This window comes from Felis catus, chromosome F2 (genome assembly GCF_018350175.1).
Source record: "Felis catus isolate Fca126 chromosome F2, F.catus_Fca126_mat1.0, whole genome shotgun sequence".
Taxonomy (NCBI): Eukaryota; Metazoa; Chordata; class Mammalia; order Carnivora; family Felidae; genus Felis; species Felis catus.
In genome coordinates, this window is record NC_058385.1 from 47,523,252 (window position 1) to 47,535,387 (window position 12,136).

Here is a 12,136-nt window from a genome sequence, read left to right on the forward strand (position 1 = left end):
GGCTCAGGTCATGACCTCATGGTTGGTGAGATCGAGCCCTGCGTCGGGCTCTGTGCTGACCGTGTAAAGCCTCTCCTATCTCTGCCCCTTCCCAACTCATGTGCTTGCATGCGCGTGCTCGCTCTCTCTCTCTCTCTCTCTCTCTCTCTCTCAAAATAAGTAAATAAACTTAAAAAAAGAATAGAGGACAATTTCCTTAATGTCCCAAAGAGGAAATGAAAACATAAATTAAAGTTTGGGAGCCAGTTTGAATAGTGAAACTTTTACGGCTATCTCCAGAAGCATCAATGATTTACTGATACTTGCTCTATTGATTTAGTTAACCTACATTTAAAGAATAATATATAATTTAGAAACCTGTCACATTTTATGAAACACTTTTATTCAAATTCTTTTATTTTTATTTTTTTATTAAAATAGTTTTTGAGTTTATTTATTTTGAGAGAGAGAGAGAGAGAAAGAGACTACAAACAGGGTAGGGGCAGAGAGAGAATCCTAAGCTGGCTCTTCACTGTTATGAACCGTGAGATCATGACCTGAGCCGAGATCTAGAGGCCAACATTTAACCAACTGGGCCAAACAGGCGCCTCTTTAAATTCTTATAATTCATCTTTGACGTAGTGTCTTTCTCATTACTAAAGTTACATTTTAGCTCATCTCACACCGTTTCTCAGGGGAATTCTTTGCCACTACCATCAAAGTGGAGATACAGCGCTTTTTAAATCCGTATATGTGAGATTGTCCTTGGAAATTTTATCCCAAGCCATAGATATTGATTCTCATAACATTAGAAATAGCTACACAAGTGACTGCCGCTGTGTTGCCTCCCATTTTCAATTCTGTTTTTAATTAAAATTTTTATTTCAAGGTAATGGCAGATCTGTATGTAGTTGTAAGGAGCCCACCTGCTTTTTGATTGATACATTTTAATTTTTTAATGTTAGATATTGAATTTAAAAACCCACCCAGTAGTACTCAAATCTGTATCAGATAGGCAAGGGGAGTTTTAAAAAAAATATTTAATATATTTTCATCAGTTTCTTACATTAGTACCGGTTATTCATGCTTGTATGCTACTTTGCTGTTTTGCAAACTGGAAGATTTAAACTAAAAACTCCTTTTGTAAATTTAACCTATATTTACCCTTGCCACTGCTCTTCATTTCTTCCTCGATTTCTCTGTTTTACCTTGGGATTTTTTTTTTCCTGGTGCCTGAAGAACTCTGTTTAATATTTTTCTTGTTGAGCTTTTGGCAAAGAGTTCTCACATACTGTTTGTTCATTGTTTGCTTGTTGTAAGTGCTTTTCTTTCACAGTCACTTTTGTAGGATAGTTTTGCTAGATACCAAATTCCAAGTTGTCAGTTGCTTGCTTTCAGTTTTGGTTTCCATCATTACTGTTGAGAAGTCACAGGTCTGTCTTATTGTTGCTATTTCACATGTAATTGTCCATCCTTCCCTCCCTCCCTCCTCCCCTTCCTTCCTTCCTTCCTTCCTTCCTTCCTTCCTTCCTTCCTTCCTTCCTTCCTTCCTTCCTTCCCCTTTTCCTTCCTTCCCTTCCTTATTGTTTGAGGAGGCTGCTTTAAAATGTTTTTTGGAATTTTCATTAAGATGTTCCTACATGTAGGTTTTCTCTACTTTTTTCCTGCTTGGTATTTTATAGCACTTATTGAATCTGTGGGTTGATGTTTTTCGTCAGTTTGGGAACATTATTGGCTATTCTCTCTTCAAGTAGTGCTTCTTGTGTGTTCCCTCTCTCCACCCCTTTGAGATCATAAATGGGTATTAGAACTTTTTATTGTGTCCCTATGCTTTTTATGTGCTTTTCTCAAACCTCTGTCTTCTTTGCTCACCAAGCATCAGCCTGGATATTTTCTATTGACCTAACTTTGAACTCTGTTAAATTCATCTACTGAGTTCTTAATTTCAGTTATTGTCCTTTTTAGTTCTAGGATTTCCACTCAATTGGTTTATTTGTTTTAATAGATTCCAGCTCTATATGTCTTATCATTTATTTCATGAGCACAATAATTACAATTATTTTAATGTTCAAATCTGGTAGCTCAAATAATAATATGCTAGAAGTGTGTTTTCTGTGGGCATATTTCTATTGTCTTTTTTTCCCTCGGTCCTTTTTATTAGTATATTTGATAAGCATTAGTTGAATGATGAACAATATATGTAAAAATTACGGAAGATCTGGATGACCGTGTTTTTCTCTTGTGAAGGTTTTCCCTGTCCTCTGGTGTGCAGCCTGCGTGAATGCAGAACATTATACCCCAGTCAGGGCAGAACTGACACTAAGCTGGATTGCAGTTTGTATTAGCCTCAGACTACCTCTAATTTATCCTAACCCCAGACTGTAGTTCTGAGGAAATTTTCTATGGGCCTTCCTTCTTGGTGGGGTCTGGAATCCAATTTTTGCCTCTCTAGCGTGGGGAGACTACCCAAACATCCTCTATGATTTTCAAGAGCTCTCTGCTTAATTTCCTAGACTCCTGTCCTGTGCAGTTTAGTGACTTGGCACATGCCTTGGAAGGAATACTACATTGTCTGGCTCACTTCTCTGTGCTTCCCTACTCTCTGGAAGTTTTCCCATAAGCCTTAGATATCGTTGCAGCACCAAACACCAATTTCTGTTTCTCTAACTTCGTAAGATTGCCAAAAGCTGTGTGTATGTGCCTTTGTCCCTGCGTATGTGCCTCTGCTCAGATGATCACCCTCTGCTCCCAGTCGAGAACTAGCTCTGAGGGAACAGTGGCTCACTGATCACCAGCTCACCTTCTTTGTGTTCTCTTTCCTGAGATTTCTGCTCCTGAAGCGCTCGCTGGCTGCCCCATCAGCAGTCTCCAGTACCTTCAAGAGGTCTTCTGTTTGTTTTTTAAATTTTATACAGTTTCACATTGTTCTTGGCTAGAACACTGGCTTGCCACAAGCTACAACATCTTGTCAGAAACAGGAATATCTGTATTTCCTCTTCAAATAATCCTTCGGGGGTCTACCGACTTGGTTATTCCTTGCATTTTTGAGCTCGTAACTCCAGTAATCATTACGAAATCTAGATGTGGGTTTTGTTTGTGTTTTGCTAATTCGGTCAGATGAATTCTATCACTACCCCAAACTAGTATTGATTAAAGTCATTTTGGGATGATTACCCAACAAGTCATGTGTTATTGAAATCAATTGAGATCCTACTCCATACTGTAGGAGACCTTATAAGGACTTGAACATAAGAGGGCCTCCTCTTTTCTGAGGCTACATTTTCTGAGGGGAGGAAGCTCAATTTATTTGAGGCAGACATGGTAATTAGCACACATAGACCATAAGCAGAGTTGTGAAATAGACAAACTGTGTCTCCATGGTGGCTGCAACTCATTTCTGCACTTTATTTTGCTGCCTCCTCACTAGGGGCAAATGGCTAGTGCACCTCAGCTTGGCAGGTGTGGCCAGAGACCCAGGCCTCAGAGCTGAACACCTTCCCAAATTTTTTCTGATGAGACTTAGCGGTTTGTGTGTACCTCAGCGACTTTCTTTCCCTGAGATTGACCCCACAAGGCAATGGCTTCATGGGCTGCTAAACCTGGGGTCACTCACAGCCACACATTTGCCAGCGAAATAGAGGTTGATGTCAGAGGAAGCACCTTCTTCTGTTTCTCTGGTCCTTCTCTGGTACCACAGTGGTACAATACAGTGTAATTGGACAAGGCATTAGGAGACCTGGAATTTGTGTCTTTTCGCCTATTAAGTGAGTCTGTCATACCTGGCCCTCTTTTCTTGCCTTTGAAAATAAATGAAACATTTGAATCCAGACCACACAAACTGATTGACTCCTGCTGGGTTTATTGATTCAAAAGTGTGAAAAAGCATTTTTTTTGCCCTCCCAAGAGACATGTGGTTTATCCAAGATGTTATTTTAATGGCAGAGTTTGTCATGGCTCAGAATTGGGTGCTATCAAAAGTCAGCAGAACTGGAGAAACATAAATAGATCTTGCTTGGTGAGAAAAAGAAAATCACTGGTTTAGGAACCCTCACACAGCAGGAGAGCATGTCTGGTGATATTTCAGGCTCTGTACCTGTTACTAAATATCACCAGACTGGAGCTGTGTGAATAGATTTTTAATCATCTGTTCCCAAGGTCACGGTCACTCCATTTCCAAGACAATGGAATAACATGACCTGCTTTTATGATAACAGAGTGAGGTGAAGACAGAAGAAACAGTGCCCTAACAGTTTATTACTGGCATGAACTGGGACTTGAGTTTGAGTTTTCCCTCTAGTTGTGTTCGCCATTTGGCTTACTAGGGAATAAAAGAGAATGCTGACTCTTAATATCGATTTCTCATACCCTCACTCATCATCACCTCGGATTCTGAGTACCTTTATCATGAGGTTGTCCCTCAAAGCCACATTCTCTAAACAGTCTGTTTTACTTATTAGCTGCATTGCCCTGTACTTATTCACTAAAATAGGGATAAGATTACACCTTGCCCTGGCTGGCTCACACAGGGTTCATGAGACCTAACTGACCAACAAGATGAAAAGTACTTTGTAAAATATGAAGTTATTTTAAAAAATTGATAGGCCTTTTTGGAACACTTAGAGTATATGATGATAAATTAAAGTATTGTTGGTTTAATAACTTAAACTATTAGAGTTAATAGAAATACTACTGAGATGTCCATACTTTTGTACCACTTTGTACCTCTGGACCCCACCACTGGCTTGACTTGAGAACCAATAAATAGCTTCTTAATGACAGCAATGCCAATGGGGAGTTGCCTTTGAAGCAGGGGTTTGTATTATCTTGGAAGTTTGGTATTGATATAATGTCAACCTGCCGTGCAGGAAGCTTTTCCAACATGGGTCCTTAACTTGGACCAAAGTGGACTATTTGTTCTCTGATGGTACATGGAAACTTGGATGTCTTTCAAGGTCTCTGCCATATCTATTCTTCTCCATCTCTCTCTCTCTCTCTCTCTCTCTCTCTCTCTCTCTCTCTCCCTCTCCCTCCCTCCCTCCCTCCCTCCCTCTCCCTCTCCCTCTCCCTCTCCCTCTCCCTCTCCCTCTCCCTCTCCCTCTCCCTCTCCCTCTCCCCCTTTAATCATCATTGTCCTCATCATCTCTAACAAGTAGCATTTATAGCAGGCAACCTTGTGTGTGCTCTCTGTATGTCGAATTTATTTAATTCTTTCAACAGCCTCCTTTTAAAGACAAGGAATCTGAGACTCAGGGCAGTTGAGGAACTTGTCCATATTCCCATAGCTAGTAAATTGTAAAGCAGGGGTTTAAACCAAAGTAGTCTGGATCCAGAGTTCACTTCTTAACAATTCTACTGAACTGCCTGTCTGGCATTGCTTCATGTGCCTGGTTCCAGGCATCTCCAGAGACAGTAGAAATTTCTCAATGTCTGTCTACTCCCTTGAGGGCTTGAAGAATACCAAGACTCCATTCAGGAGCATTTTCTCTGTGTCTGAGCCCATTCAGGCTGCTATAACAAAATACCATAAACCGGGTGGCTTAAGCAACAGAAATGTGTTCTGGAGGCTAGAAGTCTGAGATCAGGTGCCCGTGTGGTTGGTGTCTGGTGAGAACCCTCTTCTGGCTTGCAGATGGCCCTCTTCCCGCTGTGTCTTCACATGGCAGTTCTTTCTTATTAAAACGCTCGTCCCATCATAGGGGCTCCACCTTCATGTCCTAATTACCTTTCAAAGGCCCCACCCCTGAATGTCACCTTACTGGAGAGTGGGGTTTCAGCATATGCATTTGGCACACACCTGCAGCCCGCAGTACCCAGCATCACTGACTTCTCTTCAATGACAGTCTGTCCTTCTAATCTCCATTCCTCTCAAAGAGCTCTCCCTTTCCTTAAAGAGGCCAGAATGGTCAGGAACTTTGGGAGGAAATGCAGAACCACCAGCACGGCTCCGGTGGGGACATGTGGGGACCCAGCACCGTATGGGATCCAGGGAGTGGAGGGAGGGGATCCAGGGGAGGAAACGGCTGGGCAGCCAAGGTCTGGGTCTCTCGAGAACTTCCACCACTGCAGTCCCATCTACTTCAGCCAGACAGAGCCATAGATGAGCAGAAAGTCGGGGCAGCCTCAGAACTGACAGCCAGCCAGGCGAGCCCATACCATCTCCATAGGGCACCCCCCCACCCCGTGCCCTCAGGGGCTGGCAAGAAAGTGCAGGACACTCAGGCCCCAGCTAGATGGGAGGGGTTGATAACTTGGAGACCACAGAGACCCCAGGGCTCACTCCTGCTCTCCCCACCCCAGCCCCGATCTTTTGAGCAGGAAGGAGGTTAGGTGCGGGATGGAGTGGCTGAAACCCAGAGGTCTCATCTTGGGTCCATATTCAGCAATGAGGAGTATGTGTTTGGTCCATGCCCCAAAGACGTTGGCACGTGTGTTCTGCCCCAGACAGGGATGACCTGGGACCTGTAGGGGGAGGAGGGAGGTTGCTGAGTGGATCCAGTTGTGGAAAACTAAGGATGGTATAAGCAAAAGAAAAAGCCCCAGAAACGCACACGTGAACCTTTCTTTTGGCCCCCTGCATGCTTTACTTAACAATTTTTGCCCATCTTTTCTAGCAGCAGTGTCCTTGTCAAACGGATGTTCAGGCCCATGGAAGAGGAGTTTGGTCCAGCACCTTCTAAGCAGATGAAAGAAGAAGGGATGAAGCGAGGTATCTCCTCACTGGCATTGCCAGGGTTACCCACCCTCCCATCATGAATGGTGGGGGCGCTTCACGGGACGACCGTGCAGCCCCGCCCAGGCCCTGTGCTTCAGGGCTGGCCTGGGGATTGTTTATTGACACAGGAAAGTCCATAGTCTTTTCCTTCACTTTCAGTCGTATCCTTGTAAGCACCATAAGCAAACATTTATTCTTTCTGGGCACCGGTTCTCTCCTTTGCCTTGGGAGAAAGGTAACCAGTGAGGTCAGAGGTTAAAAAGAAACTTGTGCTGCGTATGTGACAATAGCATCTCATAAGAATCATTCCGTAGATGCAAAGGATTAACCTCGTACAAATAACGTGAGTTCTGACCTCACAACTGACTTTCTCGCAGTCAAGGATCTTACTCCACTTGATCAAGAGAGTAAGAAACAAAGCGAGAGTGTGTCAGTGTCTTGCTCAGCATGTCGAGGCTCTACGTGACTCACTGGCCTTCCTTGGAGCAAGAGGAAAGTGTGGGCAATGGCCGTTTCCCCCCATATCCTGCTATAGCCAACACCAGGAGCTTCCCGAGATCTTAGACATATGGTACCGAATTTCAGTGAGTCAGGTTACCAGGTTAAATATGTTCGCCGTCCACACAGGCTTGAGTTGTTTGCTAATGAGACATTTTCTTTTCTGTTTGTTATAATGGGATTTGCATAACGGTCAAGAGCATCCCCTCTGTAGCCTACCTCAGCCCTTCAGAGTTGTATGACCTTGGGAAGAACCCCCTGCCCCTTCAAGTCCTCATTTGTAAAACAGGGCTGACAAGAGTTCCTACCTTTAGAGTCCCTGTGAGGACCGGTGAACTTTAATGTATGTAAAACGCTTAACTCAGGTGCCTAGCACATAGTAAGCACCCTGTTCACTATTGTAGCTGTGAGTTTTATTATTAGGTCTGCATCTAGTTACGGTCTATTCATCGTGAATAAGTAATTCGTGTTTCAAAATGGAAAGAGCATGAATACCTGGGTGGTGTTAATTACATTAGCAACATTTATACCTTTAAAAGACTGGCTGATTTCACAGGCTTACCATCAAACATCCAAGTGCATTTTGAGCACCATTCCCGCGTGCCTTTTATATCGCATACTTCAGAATGAAGGCAGAATTATATGGAAATGAAGAATCACACAGGCGACAGGAATTGTAGCTCCCATCCATATCTAGTGCATGCTGGCTAGTCCAATGGTTGTCTTTTTCAGATTAGTTTGAGACTGTGAGGTCAGTACAAAAATTGCCACTGGGAATTTTATCGGGCTGTGACAAAAAAGCAAGTCTGCGGCCTCCGAAACATCTAAATCATAGAGACACATGAGGGCGCTGCAACCCACCAGCAATAGAGAAATGTCCTCCTGGGAGTGGCTTTTCTTTGGAAAAAGGGCGGTGGAGTTACTGAGCCCCTCGCCTGGAGCTCCCAGTCTGAGCTGGTCTTTGACAAACAGGAGGAATCAGGGTCAGTGATGGTTGCTATTGTTTATTCCTTGGAAGTTCTCCAGGAGAGAAAATGATCGTAATTATCACCAGTGCCATTCTTTGTTGTTCTGCCTTGGTAGCTACTTCTCTGGGTGGCTCCGTGGGAGTCACTTGGAGCCTGCCCCTGTGGCCGTCTGCCTCTCCTATGGTGTCTGGGATGCAAAATGGTCCTTAATGCTGTCGTTAATGGAGTTGATTATTTGAGTGTCCTCCCTCAGATGCACAGTGACAGAAGCGGATGCCCTGGGGCAGGCTGTGGGGGTGTGCTGTGAGCCCAGCGTGCCCTGTGTGACTGTCAGCATGCCCAGCCGAGGGGGGGGGGCAGGGGACGGTGGCACGACCCTGTTTCTCCCACAGCCCATCAACATGCCTCCATCCCGCCTTTAACCCCTTACGGTGACACTTGGGGCAAGAGTATCAGCCATGCTCTTTCAAAGACAATGATTTTAAAAGAAGAAGTTTGTAAACCCAATGGAAGCAGTACTCATTTTAATAGAATATGTTTGGGGTTTCCTTAGTGTCAGCCTGCTGGAAAGTACATTTTTCTGTTGGTGGCTGCAGGAAGAAGTTATAGAAGGTTCGCTGTAACAGCCGCCATATTTTAAAATTGAATTTTCCTCATCTAGTTGTACCTGGGGGGGCCTGTGGTCTAATTGTTTCTCATTGTACTGCTGACGCTGAGTCCTTTTACACTGCCATTAGGTCACCAGATCATTTTAGCTGAAATGGAAACTATCAAATATTCCTTCCAAAGGACTAAGTTTTGACATCTTTGGAGACACGCTCAATGTGTTTATTTAATTGGTAGTTTATTTTTATACTTGGTAAAGAGAAGAAACTTTGCAATACTTCAGGGTTGTTTTTTTTTCTTTTTTGTCGTGCACAAACTGAACATCTGCTGTCTACAGAAAGAAAATGTAGGCAGAACCCATGTGCATTCACGTAGACTCTGCCTTTATAAAGCAAGCAGCTTTAATGACATCCTTGGGGACTGGGGAGGGGTGGGAAGAAGGGGCAGGAGTTTGAGTTAGAGTGGGTTTCATTTTCTGGCTCCAACTTCATTCTTTCTGGTGGTGACTGTAGCTCTCTTGACTATGGTCAGAGGCTCAGCAGAGTTTCATTTTTCTTTTTCTTTTTTAAAGCTTATTTATTTTGGGAGAGTGCGTGGGAGGGGCAAAGAGAGAGACAGAGCTCTGGTGTGGGGCTTGAACTCCCGAACCATGAGATCGTGACCTGAGCTGACATCGAGTCGGACGCTTAACCGAGTCACCCAGGCGCCCCTCAGCAGGGTTTCTTGACTGTACATTCTTCCTGGAATAGCCAGGTGCAGGGGGCTTCAGTCTTGGCCTTGTCCCTCCGTCTGAAGTTAGAGCCAGAAACCACATCATTGGAAGAAGGAGAGAGAAAGCGCAGTCAGCTCAGGGGGTGGAGGGTCACATCGGAATGAGGTCCCCAGTGTTTCTGGGCCACGCCCCAGAGTAGTGGGTGTAGGGAGGGGTCTGCCGTGACAGAGTGTCTTCTCCTCTCTGATGGTGTCTGGGGTCCCGACCATCTCTCCTAGTCAGCGCATCAGCAAACTGGGATGTTCCATTATAGACAAGTGAACACAAAGCTGGGCTTACCTCCACTGAGGAAACTAGAACCGCGACAGGTGCTTCATTGCGGCATGTGCCGAGGGTGGACCGGGGCTCGCTGGGTGCCGGGCACGGTGCTAAGCGCCCCACGTGGGTGCTATTCATTTAAGTCTCATGGCAACATTATTATCCCCGTTTTCCCGGGAAAATCAACGCTTGGAGAGGGTAAGTGAGCAGGGCCCCACAGGAGGCTGAACTGGGGTCAAAGCCAGGCCTGTCATACTCCACGTCCTCCTCTTCTCCCTCGGATTGCCTCTGACAGGCACCGGCTCCCTCCCGGGCCTTTGCACATGCTGGTCTGGCTGGCTGGAGTTGCTCTCCCTGCCCTCTCCCCCCACCTCCCCGCCTCCGGGAAAAGCCCAGGCCCTGTAAGCACTCTCTCATGTCTTTTTCCTACTGAACTCATCCAACCCCGGATGGCTATCTGCTTCTTTGAGGAATGCCTCAAATTCCTGCCTCCCTAAGTGACTACAGATTCCTTAAAGGCAGACCATGCCTTAATTCAGGGCTGCACCTCAGCTCGTAGCGCACAGCCTTATGGGTATTTGCAATATTTGTTGAATGATCAGATGAATACATAGGAGTCAGAGATCACAGAAGGAGATGTATCATGGACCCACCTGGAGAAATCCACTGTGAATAGTGTGGGACAGCATCACATCCTGCTAAGTGTAGCCTAGTTGTCAGTATACTCCATCGAGGGGCCTCGGCCCCCCGGCTGCTGGTCGTCTGTGGAGGTGCATCGGTCACCCTTGTAGGGGTCATCATGGTCCGGGGTCCGCGACCTCGCAGATACTGTCAGCCTCTGGCAGGTGTGTGTCAGGAAGTGGCCGGGAGTGGTGGCAGCTGTGTGGGCTCCTGGGTCACCGCCTCGCCTCTGCTTCTCTTTCAGTGCTTTTGTACGTGCGGAAGGAGACGGACGATGTGTTTGACGCTTTGATGTTGAAATCCCCCACGGTGAAGGGCCTGATGGAAGCGGTAAGCAGGGGGACCCGTCAGCCTCTGGGAAACCTGCTTGTGTTCTCCTGAGCTGGAGTCCGTTCATTAAAATGCAGCCTTCCAGATGGCTCCAGAATGAGCTTTATAAAGAAAAAAAAAAAACAAAAACAGATTTAGGGAAACACTGATCTGACCTCCATCACTGTCAGGGCCTCTTAGCATCTTAAGGAGAAGGAAACTTTAGACAGACTGCCAATTCCTGTCAATTTAAGGCTAATCAGGGTAAGATTGCCGTACAGGAAGGTTAATCTGCGAGTTTCCATTGGTCTCTGCATGAAGCCAAATTAGATACGTCTAACTTCCAAATATGCACAGAACAAAAAACAATTAGGAAGTGTCTTGCGAGCTGTGATAGTGAAACCCAAAATAAAAATATGACCTCACGTATATATCTGAGGTTACTATCGGAGGTTATCTAAGGTGATGTATGTATATATATCGGAGGTAAGAGATATCTGAAGTCCCTCCCTCCCTTCTCATCCCTAATTTAGTCGATCATGGTGGAACCTGGGCTCAGGAAAAGTTATTTTCTATTTTATCCATCTGAATATGACTTTAATATGACCCTACTTTGAATATGATTTCTCACTGCCACTTTGTTTTTGTTTTGTTTTCGTTTTTTGAGTACAACTGTGTTATAGAGGATCTGGGTTTTCTATGGTGATGGAGACACTGCCAGGGGACCGTCCCAACTCATTTGTGGGTCTGCAAAACGGCTACATTGGAACAGCATCTTGGGTTGTGAGGCAAAACGTTGAAATGTATAGGATAGTGGAATCTCTAAGTGGAATCATACAATATGTGGTCTTTTGTGGCTGGTTTCTCACACTCAGCATAATGTTTCAAACATGGTGTAGTACAATTAGGACTCCATTCTTTTTGATGGCCGAATAATATTCCGTTGTATGGATATACCATATTTTGTTTTTCCAAATTCATCAGCTGATCGATTTTTGGAGTTTCTCCACCCTCTGGCTGTTTGGAATAGTGCCGCTGTGAACATTCATGTGCAAGTTTTTATTTGAACTTTTGTTTTCACCCACTGAGTAACCTCTGCCAACCCTCCCCCACCATAGGAGAGTTGAACTTCTGATATCTCACAGGGGAGTTCATTACACATTCCTTGCTTTGCTTGGCTGGGATAGGTATGGGGGAGAGTAGTGCACGCAGAGGAAAAAACAATTGGCAAACATGAGTGACTGGGCGCCTATCATGACTGTGCGGTCTCACAAATGGCACTCAGAACCTTTTGTTTCCTTCCTTGTAAACTGTGGACAGTGCCTACCTTGGAAAATTGTTCTGTTTGTTTGT

General features: G+C 44.9%; 1 protein-coding gene across 6 annotated transcripts in view; it reads left to right on the forward strand.

The window, feature by feature from the left end:
- The window catches only part of GRHL2 (grainyhead like transcription factor 2), a 181,321-nt gene that overhangs the window by 146,702 nt on the left and 22,483 nt on the right, over window positions 1-12,136 (forward strand). For 5 of the 6 annotated variants that reach the window (XM_045049526.1, XM_045049525.1, XM_006943329.5 and 2 more), the window contains 2 exons: window positions 6,591-6,685; window positions 10,719-10,804. In XM_045049526.1, coding sequence (XP_044905461.1) covers window positions 6,591-6,685; window positions 10,719-10,804 — 181 coding nt within the window. The remainder of the gene's footprint in view (window positions 1-6,590; window positions 6,686-10,718; window positions 10,805-12,136) is intronic. The other variant, XM_019822956.3, reaches the window with a different exon arrangement.